This window comes from Oryctolagus cuniculus, chromosome 5 (assembly GCF_051225735.1).
Source record: "Oryctolagus cuniculus isolate XC-2025 breed Fujian yellow rabbit chromosome 5, ASM5122573v1, whole genome shotgun sequence".
Lineage (NCBI taxonomy): Eukaryota > Metazoa > Chordata > Mammalia > Lagomorpha > Leporidae > Oryctolagus > Oryctolagus cuniculus.
This window is the reverse complement of record NC_142871.1, coordinates 11454766-11479305: the sequence shown is the minus strand read 5'-3', so window position 1 is coordinate 11479305 and position 24540 is coordinate 11454766. Positions and strand designations below refer to the sequence as shown.

Here is a 24540-nt window from a genome sequence, read left to right as displayed (position 1 = left end):
ATAGTGGTACAGACATGTAATAAAATTGTATTTAACCATTAAAAAAAAGGGAAATCATGCCATTTGCCACAACATAGGTGAACTGAGAACATTATGAAAAGTGAAATCACAGAAGGACAAATATTGCCTGATCTCACTTATAATGGAATCTAAAACAGTGGAACTCACGGAAGGAGAGTTAAGAATGATGATTGACTGGGGCTGGGAAACGGAGGAAGTGGAGAGACGTTGGTTGAAGAGTACCAACACTCAGTTCTAAGATGCATGAGTTCTGAAGATCTAACATATAGCATGGGTAGTGATGGATGTGTTAATTTGATTGTGATAATCATTACACTATATTTCTCTATCAAATCATGACATCATCTACCTTGAATATATTCAGTCTTTATTTGACAAATATTTGAAAATAAGAGAAGTCAATCATAAAAAAAGAAAAAATACTATTACAAAAGGGATAAATCCATGAAAAGACATTTCAGCAAAGAGAAATATAAATAGTAAATAAGCACAAGAGGGTGTTCAAACTTATCAGGAAACCTGAATATCCAAATTAAGCCAACAATGAGCTATCATTGTTAACCTGTGAGAATAACTAACATATAACAGTGATAATACCAAATGTGAGAGGCATCAAGGTGGCAGAATAGGGAGGGAGTTTATTGCTCTAGTCTAGAGGAAGATAGTTAAAAAAAAAAAACAAAAAGTGGAGAGAGTGCAACATCAGGGAAGAGTTAGGAAGAAAACGGCACAGGAAACTCCATGCAAGTTAGAAGGACACTGTGGATCTATGTGGAGGGTGTGCATGTGCACAATTCAGGACGCCAGCAGCAGAAAGCCTCAGCACTGGCTTTGGAGAATGAGGTAAGGCCAGATCGCAGCATCCCAAGCCACTGGCGATAAGCTGAGGGAAGAGCCTGGTGTGAGACTAGCTTGGAGCTTGGACATTGTACCTGTCAACCTAGAGGGAAAAAATGGGGCACACTTCTCTCTCCCCAACTACCGAGCACCAGTGTCTTGTAACTAGCTGAGAGTGGGCGGGTGTCATTTTGGACATAGGTAACAGTTGTACCAGCTAGTCTCCATACACCCAGCAACCAGCCGAGAGGAGACACCTGAGTCTGGCTGGAAGAATTGACAGGGGGCTGGGTGCTCATGGTTGTAAGAGCCTTGTATTCTGGGACTGTGAAAACACTGTGGCTGCATGGGAGGGTGTAGGGTGTGGCTGGGTCTTTGGGTAGTCACCATGAGTGGCTCGGCATGCTCGGGGCTCCCTGATTCCCTAGTGAGGGTCACTGCTGTGAGATCTGTGCTCACAGTGAGGACTGCACGGATCCTTTGTGTAGGTCCTGGTGGCAGCACAGGTGAATATTGTACCCACTGGAGCTATTACCCAGGCATTGGTCTCCTTGGAGGAGAGGAGGTGAACATGACACTATGCTAGCAGAGCTGAACAAACCTACCCTCTGATGAGAGAGAGAGAAAGAGAGAGAGAGTTACTACACCCAGTTTGGGAGTCACCTTGGACACTTTCCTCATCCTGGAGCACTGTAACAGAGCTACCTGGCCACAACTCTGGGTATTCACTAATTCACTAATCCACAGAGCCATAGTCCTAAAATAAAAGCCATCATGGGGAAAAAAAATACAAGAAGTACCTCCACAAATGCCTAAAAATAAGCACAGATATTCAAGAAACAAGAATGAGGAAGACCACAAAGGAACACAACAACACTTCAATACCAGAATGGGAAAATGATGAGATTGAAGAAATGCCAGAAAAGGAATTCAAAAAATTGATCATAGGATTACTTAGAAGTAATCAGAAGCAAATCCACGAACTAAAGAAATCCATACCTGACATGAAGGAAAATTTTTCTCATGAAATTGAGATTTTAAAGAGAAACCAAAATAAAATATTGTAAATGTAGAATTCAATAGAACAAATAAAAATTGCAGTGGAAAGCCTAAACAACAGAATCAGTGAGGCAGAAGAAAAAGTATCCAAGTTAGAAGACAAACTGCTGAAAATTTTACAGCCAGACAAAAGAAGAAGGAGGAGAAGGAGGGAAGGAGGGGGAGAAAAAGAAGAAATTAGAAAACTGAAACACAGTGTTGGAGATCCATGAGATTATTATCAATTGACCCAACATATGGGTCTTAGGAGTTCCAGAAGGCATGGAAAGACAGAATGGATTAGAAGACCTTTTTAGTGAAATAATTACAGAAAACTTCCCTAATTTGGAGAAAGAAATGGATATCCAAGGACAGGAGGATGTGCATAACAGAAATGCCAGATTACGTTCAGAGATCTCCAATTACACTCACAGCTAACTTCTCATCAGAAACCCTACAGGCTAGGAAAGAATGGTGAGATATAGCCCAAGTCTTAAGAGAAAGAAACTGTCATCCCAGAATACTGTACCCTGTACAGCTCTCATCTATGGACAAAAGTGAAATAAAGACCTTCCATAATAAACACAAATTGAAAGAATTTGTCACCACATGTTAACTTTACAAAAATGCTTAAGGATATGCTACATACAGTACCACAGAAACATAGTCACCACTATGAAGGAAAGTGAAGGCAGAAAACATCCCAGTAAAGGGACAAAAGAAATCCAAAGTAAACAACAAGAATCTTTATGGAAAAATGGCAGGGCCAAGTTATTACTTATCAAGAGGCACCTAGAATGTAAATGGCCTCAACTCTCCTATTAAAAGATACAGCCTGGATAAATGGGAAAAAAATGACCCATTCATTTGCTGCCTACAAGAAACACATCTCACCAACAAAGATACATGCACACTGAAAGTGAGAGGATGGAAAAAGATATTCTATGCTAGCAGAAACCAAAAAAGTACTGTTGTAGCCATCCTACTGTCAGATAAAATAGTCTTTTACATGAAAATTGTTGAAAGAGACAAAAAAAGGGCACTGTGCAATCATTAAGGGATCAATTCAACAGGAAGGTTTGACTACAATAAATGTATATGCACCTAATTACACTGGACCTGGCTATTTAAAAAAGAATTTTGAAGGATCTAAAAGGAGACATAGAATACCATACAATAGTAATGAGAGAAATCAGCCATGGACAGATCAACCAGACAGAAAATCAGCAAGGAAACAACAGTTAATCAGCACTACAGACAGAATGGATCTAACAGATATCTATAGGACTTTTCATCCTATAGTTGCAGAATACACATTCTTCTCACTAGTGCATGGAACTTCCTCGAGAATAGACCACAGGCCAGGTCATAAAGCAAGTCTCAGCAAATTCAAGGGAATCGAAATCAAACCATGCATCTTCTATGACCACAATGGAATCACGCTGGAGATCAACAACTCGAGTGTCTAGAACATGTGCAAACACATGGAGAATGAACAACATGCTCCTGAATGAACAGTGGGGTCACAGAAGAAATCAAAATAGAAATAAAAAAATGCTGAGGAACTTTGTTTCATACTATTTTTTTAAATCTTTACTTAGTATAATCTTCTGTGTATAAAATTAATTGAAAATAGATCTTAGTAAAAAGTAAGAATGGGACTAGCAGTGGGAGAAGGAAGAAGGGTGGGAGTTGGGGTGGGAGGGTGGCTATGGTGGGAGGAATCACTAGCATTACTTTCTTAAGGTTGTATTTATGAATTGCAAGAAGTTTGTATACCTTAAATAAAAACTTTCTGGAGGAGAAAGACCAAATGTTGGTGAGGATGCAGAGAAAGGAATCCTATGTTGACACTACGTGGAAATGTTAAAGGCACAGTCACTCTGGAAAATGGGTTGGCGGCTTCTTAAAACACTAAAATGTGCTACCGTAAGACTCAGGAAACAGACCTCTGTGCACTTGGCTCAGGGACATGGAAAGCTATGTTCACAAACAATCTGCACATGAATGTTCAGCTGACTCGTCTCAGGGGAGTCAGCGGCCTCCCCAGATAGTTCAACACTATTACGATGTGGGTTTCACTTGGGGTGAATTGTCAACGTCACATGCTTAAAGCAAAACTTTCCATCCTGTGAGGGTGGCCTTTATCAGCAAAACAGAAAATTCAGCATGTGAGAACTGCAGGAGAAAGTTGATGCTAGCTTGAGTGGTAGTTATGTTTGAAATGAAAGGAGAATCAGATACAAAATAATTATACAGACATAAAAATCATAGCTGTTCTTAATAATAATGCCAAATATATTGGTGTACTATTTTTCAAAATAATTCTGAATGGCTGTTCTCAATTAGCACTGTTTATTATGAACTTCTGAAGTTTTGTCTAGGGGAGGCAATCTGAGGAGTTCCATTTTTCTCATTGAAATGACCAGAAACATTATAACAAAGAGTGAGAAGGAACAGAAGGTTTAGCAAGGCTACAGAATATGTCTCTTATTCCATGTTCAAAGGCACTGGATATGAAGCCAAAAACGATGTCTTTATTCTTCTGTGAGAACGCCATTGTTCACCGTGTTATAATTATGAAATTTGAACTTGAAAGGATGAAAGAGAAGCTAAATCCACAGAATGAAGTGTATCTTTTCTGGAAATAGTTCTTAATGACTTAAATGGCAGGCTTATGTACCCGAGACTGACCCAACAGTTAAAGCAATACACCGTAATAGCCAACAGACCCTGCAAAGCTGCACTTCTTGATTCATTTGTGTTCCAGACAAATTAGCAGGCTGTACGGCAGAGAGAGAAAACACTGCTAATCTTTCATGACTGTTAAGATGTTTTACTGAAATGTAATTGTGGAAACAAATTTCTCCTGGACAAATATATATATATATATATATATATATATATATATAGTACCATTTGCTTCAATTCAAAATGAATTCATTTACTCCTTAATCTAAGGAAAGAAAGAGCTCTCCAAATTGAACAAAAGGAAATGTAGGGAATTTCCACAAAAGAGAATTTTAAAATAAAATGAAGAAAGACTTCAAGAATGCTCTCAGTACTTTGAAGCACACAAGGGAATTAATGGAAACTAGGGCCACAGCAATCCTAGAATTAATATCTCATATTTTGAAAATCAACATGTTTTAAAATGAAAAAGGAGGAGAGCTGCGTGGAATGAAATAAATAATCCTGGTTCATTGTGTATCCGTAATACTCACCTCTCTCAGGCAACTCAGACATATGTTAAAGACATAACTGCCTCTACTTCCATGTGAGGTATTTTTTCAATAAATGAAACTCCAACCTCAAAAGCAGTTGACAATGTGAAATTGCAAAGCAGCTGTCAGAAGGCCTGTGTGGGAGACACAGTCACATGCACAAGTGCTAGGAATCGAGAAGCTTTTTTAATGGATTCAGAGACCTTTGGAAAAAAAAAGGTCTCCTTCTCCAGTAATTGAATTTGACACCAATGTTCTTTGGATGCTGGGCCTGTGCAGGGTATTTTCCCATCCACATCTAGGCTAAATTGGAGATGGTGACCTCTGATAGACTAGAGCAATCCAGGAAGTAATAGAAACCTCACTTCATAGAAGCGGGTGACAGGCTGGGATTAAATGCTAGGCTGGCCAGGAACAGCCAAACTCCTTCTCAGGGAGCCCACAAGCTTCCGCTGGAAGGGAGATTTTTAAAACATTGTATCAATGCTGCTTTTTAAACTTGCACTAACGGAATGCAGTATTATAAATGAAGGTCATCTCAGACTTGGGTTACAGGCAGGATATAAATCCAAACAAGATGTCCTAGGTTTCTAAGTTCAATTCCATTTTAAGAAACTCCCTAACAATGAATGATGTTGGATGTAGACAGGTGTATACATAAGGATGTTCCTTGCATTGTTGTTTAAAATAGTGCAAACATAGACATGCCTAAGTGTACAGGACAATGAATTGGTCATGCTAAGCTATAAAATAAGTAGAAATTTATGTAGTTAGTAGAAAGGATCTTTTAAAATAATATTTAATTAAAGTAAATTTCTCAAGCTACATTTTTGTGAAAGCAACATAGGGAATTATGCATGCAATTAATATACTTATATCTGGATATATACTGTATGTATAGATTAAAAGAATAGAAATGATTGAGTGATGACCAGTGGGCAATAAGATTGCAAATTACTCTCTTTTTAAAAGATTTATTTATCCCTTTGAGAGGCAGAGTTACAGAGAGAGGAGAAGAAAAAGGAGGAGGAGGAGGAGGAGGAGGAAGAAGAAGAGGAAGAGAGAGATCTTCCATCTACTGGTTCACTCTCCAAACAGCCACGACAGCCAGGACTGGACCAGGCTGAAGCCAATAGCCAGGAGCTACTTCTGGGTCTCTCACATGGGTGCAGCGGCCCAAGTACTTCAGCTTTCTCAGGCAAGTTGTATTGGAAGTAGAGGAGCCAGGTCTCGAACCAGCACCTATATATGATGCCAGTGCTGCAGGCCATGGCTTTAACCCACCGAGCCACAGCACCAGCCCCACAAATTATTCTTGTTTTTTTGAGTTTTTTTTTTTAATAATGTATAAGTTTACTCTAATGAGTATTTACTACTTTATAACCAGAAAATTGAAAAATAGCAGCTAAGAGGGTACAAATACAGTTACAATACTTTTAATCAATAAATTTTTGGTTATATTTTCTTGCTAATTAGTTGTTGTTTCATTTGTTAGACAAGGATGTGTTAAAAACACTGTTGGGGCAGATGTCTTGCACACTTTTTAAGACACTAGTTAAGATGCCCGAAGCCCACACTGGAATACGTGGGTTCAATACCTGTCTCAGGCTCCTGATTCCAGCTTCCTACTAATGCAGATCCTGGGAGGCAGCAGAGATGGCTCAAGGAAATGGGCACCTGCCACCCACATGGAATACCTTAAAACTGGGTTCCTGGCTCCTAGCTTCATTTTGGCCCATTCTCTGCCATTGCAGGCATTTGGGGAATGAATGAGCAGATAGGAGTGCTCCATCCCCTCCCTCTTAACAATGATTTAATTTCTGATTGTCTTGAAAAAGACACACATTTTCACTTCTCAAAAAGAGAGAGCAATCATCTACTGGTATGCACAGGGCACTGGTTCCAGAATCCCTCAACCCCTGCGGATACCAGAACCCAAGGATATTCAAGTCCCTTATTCAAAACAGTGAAGTATTTGCACATAACCTATGTACATTCTCCTATGTACTTTAAATAATTTCTAGATTGACCATAATACTAATACAAAGGAAATGCTATGTAAATAGTTGTTACACTATATTCTTAGATAATAAATAAGAAAAAAATAAATAAGAAAAAAATTCAGAGCTGAGGAAATATCCATGGATGCAGAATCTGCAAATATGGAGAGCCAACTATATATACAAATTTGCCTAATTCCCCTACCAGCAATTCTTAGAAGCTAATAAAAAAGAACTAAAAATAGGGAATGAATTTTCATCTGCTGTAAAACTAAGAAGATGATACAAACCTACACAATAATCTGTAAAGAATATATCTAAACTATAATTAAATTATTCTATTACAATAATATATTGAGTGCCTCCCTTAATCTTCTTCTTTAAAGATTAATTGGTTGAATAAGTTTTGACACATCCATACTGTTAAATATGATGATTTATATCTATACAAATTGAATTATAGGGCTGTATTATTAAATATGAAAAACACACTAACAGGATATGATGATAGATGTAGAATAGGCAAAGATATATAATTTATAATTTTATATTTCCCATAAATATATATGTGTACAATTACATTTATAGACATGTATGCATATAAACAGATGATCTCCAACTTACAGTGGTTCAAATGTATCCTTTTTGACTTTATGATAGCACAAAACTATAAAGCATTCAGTAGAAACTGTACTTCAGGTTATGAAATTTGATATTTTCCCAGGCTTTCAATATGTAGACAGAGCTGGGCAGTATAGTGAGCCAGGGCTCACAATCAGTGCTCCATCACAAAGTTAAGCAACCAACACTCAATACTCAGCACTCTACTGCATTGCCAGCACGTCTTTAGATGTCGTGTTTGTGTTTTAACATGAAAGTCTGTATCATGCCAGTTTGTGTGTGTGATGTCCAATGGGTTATTATAAAACAGGTTTTGTGTTAGCTGATCTTCCCCAACTGCAGGGAGGTGTTCTGAGCATATATAAGGTACCCTGGGCTAAGCTATGATGTTCAGCAGTTTTGCTGTATTAAATGCACTTTTGAGTTGTAACATTTCCAGATGAAGATGAGTTTATTGGATTGTAGCCCCTCTGTCAGTTGAGGAGAACCTTACTGAGGTACACACACACACACACACACACACATGTATACACATTTTATAGAACAATCAGGGACTATGAACTCCATATTATTGATTGTGCATATGTATGAAAAGAAGAAAGAGATTATATGTGCATGGAAACAATACGAATGGACACAAATATTGGTATTAATCTTAATGAAAGAGGCAGGAGCTATTTGGATGTCAAGTTCAATAATCAAAACTATCTTTTAAGTCCAACACACACACTTCTTTTTCCTGTGCAACTGGTAACTGGACTTGCCATCCCAACTTATAAAATTGGATGAAATACATGAGTTAACTCTTTCCAGATGTTGAAAACAGGCAGTACAGAATGTCATCCTTGAGAGAGGGAAAACATAAGATAAATCCTACTGTTCCTCCACAATTGCCCTGACGTTCAGCCTAATGATCTCTTCCTGCTCTAGATCGGGAAGGGGAAGTCAATCAGAGCAGTCGTATTGTCCGATGAGGATGCAGGTATCTATGTTCCAGATCCCTGAACCAGCTGGAGTTTGCAGAGAAAGGCTCATGAGGAAAGACGGCCTCGTATGGGATGAGCGTTGTTTCATGGGGATTCACTGGGGTTCCAGGCTGAGCATTGGACTGATTAGCAACAGGACCAGATTCTTCCAGGCCCAGCCTGGGCAATCTGCTACAAGGAAGAGAGCAGACAATGACAATTGAGGTTGTGCAGCTTTTGGAGACACTGGAGTTCCATCTGCAGTCAAGAGAATACACTGAGCATAGTGGACATTCAATTGGCAATAATTATATGTTAGAGTAAGATGCGTAACATAGAATTTTGTCCCAGCCTTAAGATAGAACCCTCTTCACAAAGAATAAAAACAATCTTGATTTGGTGGAGTGTTGAACCTTGACTAAAATGTAAACTAAAAATTTGTTATCTCAAAAACAAAGAAATAATATTTAAAAGTTAAACAATCAGGAAAATAATAATTCATGAAAAGTTAGATTGCCAAAGTCAATCTGCTCCTTAGGGAGAACGAGTCAACTCAACAGGCAATCCACTAGGCTAGAGAATAATGTGGGCAGGTGATACTTCTGCTTGGGAAATAAATTGGTGCTTGAGACTCAAGCAACAAAATAAACATATAAAAAGAAAAAAAAACAATTTTGACAGGATGAAGATTATTTAACAGATTTAAAGTTTTCCAGGAAAAAATTTCAATATCTTTTAGTGCGGGGTCCCCAATCATAAAGGAAACAAAGTTCCTAAGCCTTCGCTGGACAAGGCCACTAAGCCTTTGCTCGAGTTTGCCGCACTTCCGCATCCCAGTGACTCAGCGTTTCCAATAATCCAAGATGGCCCCCGGGGGAGGTACCTAGCCTGACAGGAGACTTCTGTATTCCTGAACAGTATGAGTCCTCAGCTGTGATTGGCCCTTGAGGGCGTGCCCGACTCGTGTCCTGCCTGAACTTTCAGCTGGTTGGCTGGGTTGCCTTGTGCCCTGGACAGCCCCCTTTCTGTGTCTTATAAAAGCTCTTCCCCCTCCCAATAAAGTCAAGAACCGGCTGTGCCCTGGGCGTTGACTGATCTCCCGGCTTTGGTGACACTCATCATCCCGCTCAGCCCCTGAGCTCCCCAGGCTGGCCCTGAGGAGCTCTATCGGACCTGCTGCCCCGTGACGTGCAGCATTTTAGAACAAGACAACATAACCCGTACTCCCTATAACATATAATGTACAATGCATAGCACATATTCAGTAGTAGAAATATTAGGAAACAAAAAATGTTACCCATACACAACAGAAAATTTAATTAATAGTAATAGGTCCCAAAATGATCCAAAGGTTATGATTTTAAAACAATTATTATAGGCTGGTGCCATGGCTCAATAGGCTAATCCTCCACCTGCAGCGCCGGCACACCAGGTTCTAGTCCCGGTCGGGGCACCGGATTCTGTCCCAGTTGCTCCTCTTCCAGTCCAGCTCTCTGCTGTGGCCAGGGAAGGCAGTGGAGGATGGCCCAAGTGCTTGGGCCCTCCACCCACATGGGAGACCAGGAGAGGCACCTGGCTCCTGGCTTCGGATCAGCGTGGTGCACTGGCTGCAGCGCCATTGGGGGGTGAACCAACGGCAAAGGAAGACCTTTCTCTCTGTTTCTCTCTCACTGTCCACTCTGCCTGTCAAAAAAAAAAAAAAACAATTATTATAGAGGCCAGTGTTGTGGTATAACAGGTAAAGCTCCAACCTGTGATGCCAGCATCCCATATAGACGTCAATTTGAGACTAGGATGCTACACTTCTGATCCAACTCCCTGCTAATGTGCCTGGAAAAGCAGAAGTTGATGGCCAAATGTGGGAGACCTGCACCCATGTGGGAGACCCAGAAGAAGCTCCTCACTCCTGGCTTTGGCCTGGCATAGCCTTGGCCATTGCAGTCATTTGGAGAGTGAAGCAGCAGATGGTAGATTCTCTCTCTCTTTCTCTCTCTCTCTCTCTCTCTCTCTCTGTATGTATGTATGACTCTGACTTTCAAATAAATAACTAACTTTTAAAAAACAACTATTACAAATACATTTAATATCTTAAAGGAAAATATACTTAGAATAAAGACAAGGATGGAGAAATTCAGTAGAGAATATTGTTTAAAAAGACATTTTGAAATTTGATCATTGTTTACAACCCTTGTCTCTACTGTTGAGGAGCAGTATTTTCCTTCTTACTGTTTGTTGAACTCTTTACTTAGTGTATGGTTAATCTTACTAGTATAAAGTAAATTGAATATAGATTATTGTAAAAATTAAGAGAGGAAGGAGGAGAAATGGTAAAAACATATGAGGGAGGGAGGGTAGGGTGGGAAGTATCACTATGTTTGTAAATCTGTATATATGAAATACACGAAATTTGTTTATCTTAAATTTTTAAAAATAATTAAAAATAAAAAGAATCATACTGAAATTTAATAATCAAAATGTACAATATCTAAAATTTAAAAATTCACTGGGTAGACTGATTAGCAGATTGGAGCAATCAAGGAAAGGGTCAGTGAACTTGAAAGCATGATTAAAATGTATCCGATGTGATGACACGGAGGCAGGGCCAACACTGCATCACAGTGAGTGACATCACCTATGATGTCAGCATCTCATGCTCCAGTGTCCGTTGAAGTCTTAGCTGCTCCACTTCCAATCCCACTTCCTGCTAATGTGCCTGGGTCAGCAGCAGGCGTCGGCTCAAGTACCTGAATTCCTGGCACCCATGTGAGAGACTCAGATGGAGTTCCTGGCTCCTGACTTCAGCCTGGCCCAGCCCTCACTATTGTACTATGGGGGAGTGAACTACTGGATAAAAGATACCTTCCTATCTTTCTCTCCTTCCCTCTCCCACTCTCCCTCTCCCTCTATTTTCTGTCACTCTACCTTTCAAATAAATAAATCTTTTAAAAGTATATAGAGAGAAATGACAGCACCAAAATGAACAGAACATAAATAACCTATAAGGGGACAATAAGAGAGTGAAAATGGAACAGGAAAAATTTGAAGAAAATTTCCCAAATTCAGTGGAAAACAACAAATTCCATGAAGCTGGCAAAATGCCAAAAAAGCTCCCACAGGTGAATGCATCATAGTCTGGCTGTTGAAAACAGATAAAGAGATAGTCCTTAATGTAGCCAGAGTTTACTTCTTATACACAAGGAAACAGTGGTGTAAGTAACGACCAATATCTCTTCAGAAACAATAGAATCAATTAGAAAATGAAAAGGCATCTTACAGCATGAAGGAAAATTCAATGTCATCCCACAATTTTATATCCAGAGGGAATATCCTCCGGAAATGCTATTTTCGGATGCTAAAATTTTAGAAAACTAGTCACCAGCGACTCTTTAGTAAGAAAATTCTAAAAGAAGTTCTTCAAGCCGGAAGGAAAATGCTACCAGATGGAAGTTTGGATTTACACCTGAAGAGCACTGGAAATGTTAAATATAAAAGTATGTGTAGGCTTTCTCAAGGGAGAGCAAGATGGCAACAGAACAACCTCCTCCATCCTTCATGTCCTCACAGAGACAGCAACTGGAAGAACTATTCATGGACTGATCTACCAGAGCTGCAGAAGCCAGGAGAGGGACTGCAGCACCAGGCTTTAGCACAAGAACAGAAGTCTTGAAGAAGGCGGAAAGAAGGAGTTACCCCAGGGCTGGCGCTGCGGCTCAGTGGGTTAATCCTCCACCTGCAGCGCCGGCATCCCATATGGTGCTGATTCTAGTCCCGGCTGCTCCTCTTCCAAGCCCGTTCTCTGCTATGGCTTGAGAAAGCAGTAGAAAATGGCCCAAGTGCTTGGGCCCCTTCACCCAAGTAGGAGACATGGAAGAAGCTCCTGGCTCCTGGCTCCTGGCTTCAAATGCGCTCAGCTCCAGCCATAGTAGCCATTTGGTGAGTAAATCAGTGAATGGTAGACCTTTCTCTCTGTCTCTCTCACTGTCTGTAACTCTACCTTTCAAATTAATAAATAAAATCTTAAAAAAAGAAAGTTATCCATATCACCACTTCCCCAACTTTAAGCAACACAGGGTAGAGATGTCTCCCCCTTGTGGGAGGGAGGGTAAATTAAGTCCAGTAACAGGCCCAGGGCTGGGCAGGGCCACAGAGCCCTTAACCCCAAGCCAGTACCCATGGATTGAGCCCCTGAAGCTGCATCAGCCAGGCAGGCAATGGACGGCGTTCAGCACACCACTCCCAACTGCAAGCAACAGTGTGGAGTGGAGAAGACTCCATGGCAAGTGGGCAGGAAAAGGAGCACAGAACTGAGGTTTGTAGAGCACTTAGATAAGCAAGGGCTACAAAGAAAGGAAGTAGGCACACAGAAAGTGCCCTTCCAGCTCTTGATATCAACTATGGACCAAGAGAGACTTTGCTCATTGGAAAAAAGCTACAGAAGTAGGCCCTAGATGTCACTATGCATACCACAGACATTGAGGCATTGAGTTCTGGAGAATCACTGGACTGCCTTAAAGACCCAGCTCGTGTGGATTCTTGGAAATAGCTCTCCAACTTCTGCAAATCCAGTGCTACAAACCAGCCAGGAGGCCCCCATCTGCCCTCTCATGATTCCTGGAAGTGAAGTGCCAAAGTGAGTCCATTTTAAAACAATAAAAAGCAGCCTCCATTTTCCGTAGCAGACCCGAGTCCTTATAAAAGCAGGCATTCCGGAGATACCAAGCTTACCAAAGGCAGCTCAGTGGAGATTACCAAATAAGGTAACTCCCTGAACCCAAGCCAATTGGAGACCACCCCGTTAGACTACGAGCAACCGGGACAGCCCTGTCCAATCACCAAAAGCCCTGTACTGTAAGCCTCTGCTGATGTAACCCTGTTTTTTTTTCCCTTTAAAAACGCTCCCAAACAAAGGCCGGGGCCTATCTCCTGCTTCTGCTGCGTCGGTTAGCCTGGACGAGGTCCCTGCCGTGGCTTGTATTCCCTAAATAAACCTTGCTTTTGCACTTTGGCGTGATCTGGTCTCTGGTGGCTTTTCGGGGATCCAGTAGTCTCGACATCACAGAAGAAGTAGGGCAGCACACTCCAAAGGCCCAGGGATGCAAACCAGGGACCCTAGTCATTACCAGCCCTGGGGAGGAACGGAGTAGCCTTTCCTGGGTGGCTCAGCCCATCCAGGTTCCCAAGAACTAATTGAGTGGCCTCACCCTTCTCCCTGTGACCTCAAAAACAATTGGGAAGCTCATACTGAGAATCCCAGCTGACTGTAGCCCTCAGAAGCAGACACTCGACCTCACATTCCCAGCCTTGGCCCCAGCAAGCCACTGGGCAGATCTGCCCGAGCTGTTCAGAGTGAGGGTCCCATGCCACTGCCTGTGCCAACCTCAGACACAGAGAGGCATCCCAACCCACTACCGGGCATGCTGAGCCACATCTATTGGCCCATGGTGATGGTCCAGCACTCACACAACCTGCAGAAACTGATGGGTGTCCCATACCCAAAGCTGGGTTCATCACAAACAGGACTGCCAGTGACTCTACTGTGCCTAAGGGAGCTGCATTCCATTAATGCCCACACCCCTGCAGCCTCAGCCAGTGAGATGACTGCAGATATCACCAACATTCAGTACAACTGAAGAAGCTACAGCTATACCAAAACACCACCTCAAATCAAAGCAACATCCCACCAACACCCAGGACACATCCCCAGCAGAAAGATACCCTATAAAAAAGTAGAAGCAACTGACCCACTAGATGCACAAAAACGAATGTAAGGATACAGAAAACATGAGAAAAGAAGGCAACATGATGCCTCAAAGGAACACCATAAAGAAATGGAAATCAATGAATTACCCAACAGAATTCAAAGAATAACTACAAGGAGACTTACTGAGAACACAGACAATTCAATAACATTAGGCAACAATTCATAGTATGAGAATCTCAGCAATGAGACAGAGATGATTACAGAGTGTCAATCAGAAATATCAGAACTAAAGATCTTAATAAATAAATGGAAAATACAGTTAAGGGCGGCCCAGCCCCGTGGTGCAGCAGATTTAGTTGCTTGTGATTGGGTTGAGGCCTGGCTACTCCACTTCCACTCTAGTTCCACACCAATGCACCTGCGTGGAAGCAGACGCTGACTCAAGTACTAGGACCCCTGCCACTCACGTAGGAGACCAGGCTGGGTTTCTTAATTCCTGGCTGTGGGCTGGCCCAGCCCTTATTGTTGCAGGCCTATGGGGAGAGAAATAGCAGATGGAAGTGCACTCGCTCGCTCGCTCTCTCTCTCCCCCTCCCTCCCTTTCTTTCCCTTCTTCCCTTCCTTCCTTCCTCCCTCTCCGTCTTTCTGTCACTCTGCCTTTCAAATAAATGAAGAAGTCTTTTTAAAAAAAGTTTAGAGTCTCAACAACAGAACTGAGACAAGCAAAAGAAAAACTTTTCAAAGACAGATGTTTTGAAATAACTCAAGAAAAAAAAAAAAACAGAAAAAAATTTAAAAGAATGAACAGAGCCTTTAAGACTTATGGGAAACCATCAAGCAAGTAAACAGTTACATTATGGGTGTTCTGGAAGGAAAAGAGAAGGAAACAAGGGGAAAGTCACAGAAAACCTATTAAATGAAATGAATGCTGAAAACTTTCCAAATATTGAGAAAGAAACAGATATCAGGTCCAGGAATCCCAAAGAATCCCATAACAGGCGCTGTAGCACTGCCATCCCTTATTGGGGTGCTATTTGGAGTCCCCGCTGCTTCACTCTGATCCAGCTCCCTGGTGATGCGTGTGGCAGGGCAGCAGAAGATGGCTCAAATTGCTTGGGCTCCTGCCACCCACGTGGGAGGCCAGATTGAGTTCCAGGCTCCTAGATTTAGCCGGCCCAGCCCTGGCTGTTGCAGCCATGTGGGGAACAAACCAACAGAGGGAAGATCTCATTCAAATAAAGTAAATAAATAAATCTTTTTAAAGAAAACACTCCTCTATAAGGCATACTATAGACAACCTGTAAAAAAGATAAGGGAGGATTTTAAAAAGAGCAAGAGCAAATCATTAAGTCATCATCCATAAGAAAATCCTCATTAGACTAACAGCAGAATTCTCAGCTGGAAAGCTACATGCCCGGAAAGAATGGGATGACATACTAAATAAAAGTCCTGAAAGGAAAAAAAAACTGCCAGACAAGAATACTGCACCCAGCTAAGCTACCCTTCAGAAACAGAGGAAATAAAGAAATCTCATGACGATCGAAAACTGAAGACTTCTCCCCGACCTGACCAGCCCTCCGAGAGATGCTTATAGGAGTCCCATGTGTGGAGAGAAATGATGATAACCACAGCTATGGCAGTATATGAAGGCATGGATCTCAATGAGAAGACAGATACACCAAAGCAAAAAGCGAGAAAAATCTAAGGATTCATATTTTATCCCTACTTTTTTCTGGATTTGATTTGATATATATTTAGGTAAGGGTTTTTCACCTGCATTAATTGGGACTATAGTTTTTCTTTTTCTTCCACTCAATGGATTTTTATAACAAGGTTATTTAATCCCTTAAAATAAACTGAAAAGCATTTGTCCCATCTCTATTTTCTAAAAAAAACACATTAGTATGTTATTATTTCTGCTTCAAACATTTGGTAGAATTCAACAGTGAAACAATTTGGGTCTTTAGTTATTTCTAGAGAAAGATTTATTTAAGTAAATTTAATTTCCTAAGTACATATAAGGTTATAAAAATTTTTTCTTTCCATGGCAGTTTTCTGAATTTCTGTTTCTAAAGAAGTTGTTGGCATAAAATTGCTTAACATCCATAAAAAAATAAAATAAAAAACAGAGCTACCCTAAGATGCAGCAATCCTATTCCTACATGTGTATCCAAAGGGAATGTGATGTGCCCATTGGACAGCATTTGTGCTTCTCTGTCTACTGTAGCACTACTCATAGTAGCCAAGATATGGAATCAGCCTAATGTCCACCAGCAAATGAATGGAGAAAGAATGTGGTATACATACAAAATGGAATACTATCATGTCACAAAAAGTCTATAATTCTGGTCATTTGCAACAAACATGCATGAATCTAAAGGACACAGTGTTATAAAGAAATGCTCAAAATCACTATTCATTAAGGAAATATAAATCACAACTAAGTGAGATACTTCACCCCAATCACAATGGCTGTTATCAAAAAAGCAAAAAAAAAAAAAATACTGGTAAGGAGGCAGAGAAAGAACTCTAACACATTATTGGCAGGATTGCAAAATCAGACAGTCATTATGAAACAGTATGGAGGTTTCTCAAAAACTGAACATACAACTACCATATAATCCAGGTACCCCCTACTGAGTATACCCCCAAAGGAAATGAAATCAGAGTATCAAAGTGATCCCTGCACTCCCCTGCTTAGCACAGCACTATTCACAACAGCCAATATAGGGGATCAACTGAGGTTGATGAACCAGCAGATGAACAGACAAAGAAAATGTAGTGTGCTTACACACAATGGAAGATTATGTATCCATTAAAATGATGAAATCTGGTTGCTTGCAGCCACATGGATAGGATTGGAGTACATTATATTAAGTGATATAGGCCAGGCACAGAAAATAAATGCCTTGCATTCTCACTCACATGTGGAAGGTAAAAAAAAAAAAAAAAAAAGATTTCATTAAAAAAAAAAAAAAAACAGTAGATTGGTGACTATTTGAGGCTAGGAAGGGGAGGGGGGAGGGGAGAAAAGGAAGGTTCCATAATTGGTACTAAAATAGAGTTAGATAGGAGAGATAAGCTCTAGTGTTCTGTATTACAGTAGGGTTAGTATAGTTTAAAACAAATTATGCAAGTATTTTATAAAGAAATTAAAGTGAAGAATTTATAGGCTCCAAACACAAAGAAATGATAAATGGTTGGGGAGATGAAATACTGATCACTACACAATGTATATATGTATCAAATTATAACATTCTATCCCATAAATATGTACCATAAATTATTGCCAGTTAAAAATAATTTTAGAGACATATGTAAAAGACATTGTATTTTGCCCCTTGATATGTTTAAAATCATATAACTCTTTAAAGCAAAACAATGAGGGCAAGAGTTTAAGACATAAAGAAGCAATACATATAACAATAAGAGCACAAAGTTTGAGGGACAACTAGAACTACACTCTTATGAAGTTATCTCTTGCGGAATGTTTAAAGTGTTTACCCCAGAAGACAATGAAAAATTGAGGATATGTGTTTAATTCCTAGAACAATCACTACAAACATAAAGTCTAGCAGAGCAGGCATTTGGTACAACGGTGAAGTCACTAATTGGGATGCTCCCATTTCATACTGGAGTGCCTGGCTCAAGTCCCAGTTCCTCCTCTTCCAATCCAGCTTTCTGTTAAGGTGGACCCTTAAGGCTCAAGTACTTGGGACACATAAGAGACCTGATCTAAGTTCCAGACTTCTGGTTTCAGACTGGCCCAACCCTGGCTGATATGTGCCTTTGGTAAGTGAACTGGCAGATGGAAAATGTCTGTCCGTCATTCTGTCCCTCTATCTGCCTTTCAAATAAAATAAATAAATAGTCTACATAAAATATCAATAGGGAAATATGAGTAGAATAGTAAAATGATTTTATTAGTGCATCAGAGAATTTACAAAGATAGATGAGAAAAAACAGCTGACAGGACAAATAGGGGGGAAATAGCAAAGTATTAGTCCTAAATCTAACCATGGCAATAATTATTTTATATGTTAATGAGCCAAACAATTTGAATAAAGGCAAAGATTATTGGGCTGGATAAGAAAACTGAAAGCTATTCCTAATTATGCTAGTCATAAGAAATGTTTCTAAAATTATTTAAATTATTTTCACTTTATCTGAAAGACACAGAGGCAGTGACGCAAAATTTCTATATGCTTGTTCTGTCGCCAAATGGCCACATCACCCAATGCTAGATCAGGCTGTAGCCAGGAACTCAAAACTCAGTCCAGGTCTCCCATGTGAATCACAGGGAGCCAAGTACTTGAACAATCATCTACTGCTTCTCAGGTGTGCATTAACAGGAATCTGAAATTGACAGAGATCCAGGGCGTGAACCCACACACTTCAGTACTGGATGGAGGTATCCCAAATGGACATCCAACGACTGTGCCAAATGCCTACTCTAGGATACTTTTTAAATAAAAGTAGACACATGGATTGAAAATTTTGAAGTGCAAAAAGATACACTAACCAAATAATAAGCGTAAGAAAGCTGGAATGGATATATTTTTCACAGTGATTCCCAGGGGAAGACCCTTTGTCTGGACTGAGGTGTGGAATGAGGACTGAATTGTGAAGGGATTGGAGAATAATTCAAATGAGAGGAGGCAGGTGGAGAGAGTAAGAGAATGTTCACTGGAATTAGAAGTGAAGAATTTAAAGGCTTTCGCTTTCATTCCTTAGTTGAACTTCATCATTGCCTTGTCCCTTAAGCAGGATGGGCAACATGACTTATGGAGTCTGCCATGGGGACTGAGGCTCAACAATCCCAATCTCATCGCCTCGTTCTGTGGATTCCAGATGTTCCATTTGGTTTGGCACTCAGGATTATAAGTGTATGTCTCATAAAGAATATAACATATATTGTCAAATAACAATGTTCCTCCTCCTTCCTTTTCTAAAAGCAGAAAATACACCTAAAGAAGACATAAAAAATTATAAGTAGAAAATCAATCACAGATTATTCACCTCCTTGAAAGATAACCATGGGCCAGCGCCACGGCTCACTAGGCTAATCCTCTGCCTGCAGCGCTGGCACACCGGGTTCTAGTCCTGGTCGGGGCACCGGATTCTGTTTCGGTTGCCCCTCTTCCTGTCCAGCTCTCTGCTGTGGCCAGGGAAGGCAGTGGAGGATGGCCCAAGTGCTTGGGCCCTGCACCCCATGGGAGACCAGGAGAAGCACCTGGCTCCTGGCTTCGGATCAGCGCGATGCGCCAGCTGCAGCGGCCATTGGAGGGTGAACCAACGGCAAAAGGAAGACCTTTCTCTCTGCCTCTCTCTCTCTCTCACTGTCCACTCTGCCTGTCAAAAAAAAAAAAAAAAAAAAAAAAAAAAAAAAAAAAAGATAACCATGGACAAAATATAGAATTCCTGGGTCAAAGTGTATGAATGTAATGCATATTTCTTAATACAGCTCTAAAAGAATTAGGAGACTATGTATTCCAATCAGCAATTTACCTACACTGAATATAACTATAAATTTTAGCCATCATTTCAATACTCAGTGAGCTAAGTCCTAGCCCCCATTCTGCATGAAAACACATAGTTCCTGTCTTTGATTGTGTTCACTTCCCTTGATATTTCCAAGGCTCCTCAGGATATTCTTGGTGTCGAGATGCATCCCAGTAGTGGGGACCCCATTCCGCTCCAGGCCATAGCACTCGGCCTCCATGCATGTCATGGTTCGCATCCAGTCCTTCCTTCCTACGAGGCCAGGCTCACTCAATCTTTGTCACTCAAGTGTGGACACACGTTTGACCTTTAATTACTTGAGGCACAGCAAAAACACAGCATATAACTAACTTTCCAAAAACCTGAGAGTTAGTAAGAGAATACAGGATTTTTAAAAAATATAATATTTTAACAAATTCTTTAAATGTCTTTGCTCCCAAGTCTCTTGGGTATACCCTTTTTGGATCTCCTTGTGACCTTGTCTTTCTGGAATCCTTAAGATATTTTGAAGATTGACTATTCCTTATCCACAAGGTTTGGAACCAGAATTGTCTTGGATTTTTTACTTATTTTTGAATGTTGTTATGTATGCATATGCTCATACATAATTATATATCTTAGTGATAGGATCCAAGTCAAAATGCAAAAATCATTTGTGTTTCATATACACCTTATACATTTAACATGAAGAAAATTTTATACAATATTTTTAGTGTACCTGCATTTTGACTATGACCCATTGTATGAGGCCAATTATGGAATTTTCCACTTGTGGCATCATGTGGGCACTCAAAAAAATTTCAGGTTTCCAAGCATTTCAAATTTATGATTTTTAGATTAGGGATGTACATCTTGTATCATATCACAGTGGACAGTTTGCCTCCACTGACAGGAGGTGGCTCTGTCCTGCCCCATGCTTTCATTGCAGACCCAAATGTTCTTTCTCATTTTCAGCCAAAGGAAAACATCCTTATAAAAATCTTTACAGAGATCCAATTTTCCTCCATGTAAGACAAGCTTTCTTTAATGTGCACATAGCTTCATACATCAGTCCAAAGCATCTTCATTCAGACTACAGTGCTGCTCCCAAGAGCTGTGGGCGCTTTACCTGTTTCAACATACCAATGCCTTCTCGTCCAGATCACAAGAAGAGCACGCAGGGGACAAACTTCAGCTGCCACCCCAGAAGGCGAAAGCTTCTTAAGACTCACCCAACAGTAATTCTTCTCATTACCAATAATTCCAAGATCTGGATTTCATTCTGGGTACAGGAAAACACTCCTGGCGGTTTTACAGCAGTCGTTTGTCCTGTAGGAAGAGATGGAAATGAGAGCTCATTTTTGTTTGAAATCACAGTTCTTTGATGGCTTTTGGTTGCCTATTCTTGATTTACATTGTTCACCGTGCCTCTCTTTGTGATCCTTCTCACACACGCCCCCACTTCCCAGATCCCTGACGGGTCTTTACCACAGCTTCCTGCTGCACGCAGAGAGCCACCAGGTATGGAAGGGAAACGGCATGAAATTTAGGGACAGGTGTATCAGTTCGTCTTCTGAAGAGCTTGCATAAGGGCTGCCCCGGGATCCCTGTGGGTCCTGCCACTGATCAGACACCAGACACCACCCAGCCGATACCACAACAGAGCAGAGTTATTTGAACTCTACAAGCAGACTCAGCTCAGGACCCAAAGCCAACATGAGTCACGTGGACACTAAAGCGGCCTCGTGCCAAGGTTGAGAATGCAAACTCTTAACTGCTTTCTCTAGAACGGAATCCTGTGACTTCCGAAATCCCAGAAACTATTTCCCCCCAAACCAAATTTTGCTTTGTTCCACTTATTACTCCAACAATATTTATTGATAACAACTCACCAGAAACGCTGCTAAGCACTAGCTTCTTAGCAGTGAACCACACCAACTCCATCCAACACTATTCTAGTAGTAACCACAGACAAATAATTTTGAAAGAGTTAGCAGAAGTCACTACGAGCATCACACAATAATTCCTGCGTTGGAATTAGTAGAGTGGAAACCTCACTTTCTCTGGGGCTGCTTTCCCAAAGCCTCTTGTTGATCTCAGGGCCACCCCTACACTTCTACCAGCCTCCGCCCTGCATAAAACTGTGTTTTCACATAAATCTGTGTTTCCATGCCATTGCTACCTGCCAAACGTTCTCGCACCTACAGCCATCCTGAACCTGCTCCATCCATGCTGACGGCCACCTTGATGCGGATGCTCAGCTCTCTGGTCTTCCACGTTTGTCCAGCTGTTTGTGATCCCTAATTTGGAGAGAGTATGTGACCAGATAGAAGGAGTCTAGGCATGAGATTAAAATAGGTTTAAAAAATCATAAAAACTGTTTTGTAGAGAGGGGGTGACAATATACTATACTCAACTTTTTTAAGAGTGATTCCTTGTGTTATTTTTCTTAATATCACTCTTTCAAGTATCATTAAACTCACCTAAATGAACAAGTAGTCACTTGGAAAGTTATTCACATTTCAATTAAACTTGTTTTTCTATACCAAGAGTTGTCTGACAGAGAACTCCGCTGCACATTGAATCAGGTGAGAAATGAAAGTTCTTTTTCTTTTTTTAAAGATTTTTATTAATTTATTTGACAAGTAGCGTTACAGACAGTGAGAGAGAGAGACAGAGAGAAAGGTCTTCCTTCCGTTGGTTCACCCCCCAAATGGCCACTACGGCTGGTGCTGCACTGATCCGAAGCCAGGAGCCAGGTGCTTCCTCCTGGTCTCCCATGTGGGCGCAGGGCCCAAGCACTTGGGCCATCCTCCACTGTCCTCCCGGGCCACAGCAGAGAGCTGGCCTGGAAGAGAAGCAACCAGGACTAGAACCCAGCGTCCATATGGGATGCCGGCACCGCAGGCAGAGGATTAACCTAGTGCGCCACCGCGCCGGCCCTGGAATAAAGTTCTTTAGGTACAAAACAGGGTGTAACATAACTGCACAACTCATATTAACAATCTGTAATTAGTGGACCAACTTTCTGGAGAGAATCAGCTTAAGATGGGTAGAGATAATAAATGCAATCCTATATTTGTAATACAGGTTATAAAGATCTACACCATTCATCAAAAGGAGAGATATACATGGGCATCCAAAATATAGAACTTACTATTGTAATACTTTATTCATTTTAGTTTTTTTTTTTTGTTCTAGTACCATTGGTTGAACTCTGTAATTAACACACAATTATTCTTAGGTGTTTAAATTTTAACTGAAAAGTGATCCCTGTTAGGAATTTGGAAAACATTATGCTGAGTGAAATAAGCCAATCCCAAAGGGACAAATACCACTTGTTCTCCCTGATAGGTGACAACTAACTGAGCACCAAAAAGGAAACCTGTTAAAGTGAAATGAACACTATGAGAAATGGTGACTTGATCAGCCCTCGCCCTGATTGTTGATGAACAACTTAATATGTTATCCTTCTTAGTATTTTTTTGTTTGTTCTAATTAATACTGTTGGTTGAATACTGTAATCAATACACAATTCTTCTTAAGTGCTGAAACTTAACTGAAAAGTGATCGCTGTTAAATATAAGAGTGGGAATAAGAGAGGGAAGAGATGTGCAATTTGGGACATGCTCAAGTTGACTTGCCTCAAACAGTGGAGTTAGAAACATACCAGGGGATTCCAATTCAATCCCATCAAGGTGGCATGTACCAATGCCATCTCACTAGTCCCAGTGATCAATTTCTATTCACAATTGATCATAATGATAGGACTGAGAACCAAAGGGATCACATAAACAAGAATAGTGTCTGCAAATACTAGCTGATAGAATAAAAAAGGGAGAGAATGATCCAACATGGGAAGTGAGATACACAGCAGATCCATAGAATGGCAGATGTCCTAAACAGCACTCTGGCCTCAGAATCAGCCCTTAAGGCATGCGGATCTGGCTCAATAGCCCATGAGAGTATTTCAGGCATGGAAAGCCAAGACACTCTGGGGAAAAACAACAACAACAACAAAAAAAACACCTAAATGAAAGATCTCTGTGAGTGAGATCCCAGTGGAAAGAACAGGTCATCAAAGAAGGAGGTACCTTTCTCTGAAGGGAGGAGAGAACTTCCACTTTGACCATGGCCTTGTCTAAATATGATAAGAGTCGGTGAACTCAGGGGGCTTCCATAGCCTTGGCAGCTCATGACAAGAGCCTAGGGTGATTACTGATGCCATAAACAAGAGTGTCAATTGGTTAAGTCAACAACAGGAGTCACTGTGCACTTACTCCTCATGTAGGAGCTCTGTCCTTAGTGTGCTGTACATTGAGATTTAATGCTATAACTAGTACTCAAACAGTATTTTTCACTTTATGTTTCTGTGTGGGAGCAAACTGTTGAAATCTTTACTTAATGTATGCTAAACTGATCTTCTGTATATAAAGAGAATCAAAAATGAATCTTGATGTGAATGGAAGGGGAGAGGGAGTGGGAAAGGGGAGGGTTGCGGGTGGGAGGGACATTATTGGGGGGAAGCCATTGTAATCCATAGGCTGTACTTTGGAAATTTATATTCATTAAATTGAAGTTTAAAAATAAATAAATAAATAAATAAATAAAAGAACTTACTGCACTGATTTTAAAAATTTTGATTCATCAAT

At 40.6% G+C, this 24540-nt stretch overlaps 1 protein-coding gene across 2 annotated transcripts in view; it reads right to left on the bottom strand.

Moving 5' to 3' along the window:
* Nucleotides 1-8371: 8371 nt before the first annotated feature.
* Nucleotides 8372-24540, bottom strand: part of LOC149126408 (uncharacterized) — a 69082-nt gene continuing 52913 nt past the window's right edge. The window contains exons 1-3 of one of the 2 annotated variants that reach the window (XR_016233608.1): nucleotides 22090-22195; nucleotides 21121-21217; nucleotides 8372-8898 (exon numbers count right to left, since the gene is read on the bottom strand). Coding sequence is in view for 1 of the 2 variants with exons in the window: in XM_089332522.1 (XP_089188648.1) it covers nucleotides 8691-8898; nucleotides 21121-21217 (305 nt within the window). In the remaining variant the exon portion in view is untranslated. Of the gene's footprint in view, nucleotides 8899-21120; nucleotides 21218-22089; nucleotides 22196-24540 lie in introns of those variants that run through there. The other variant, XM_089332522.1, reaches the window with a different exon arrangement.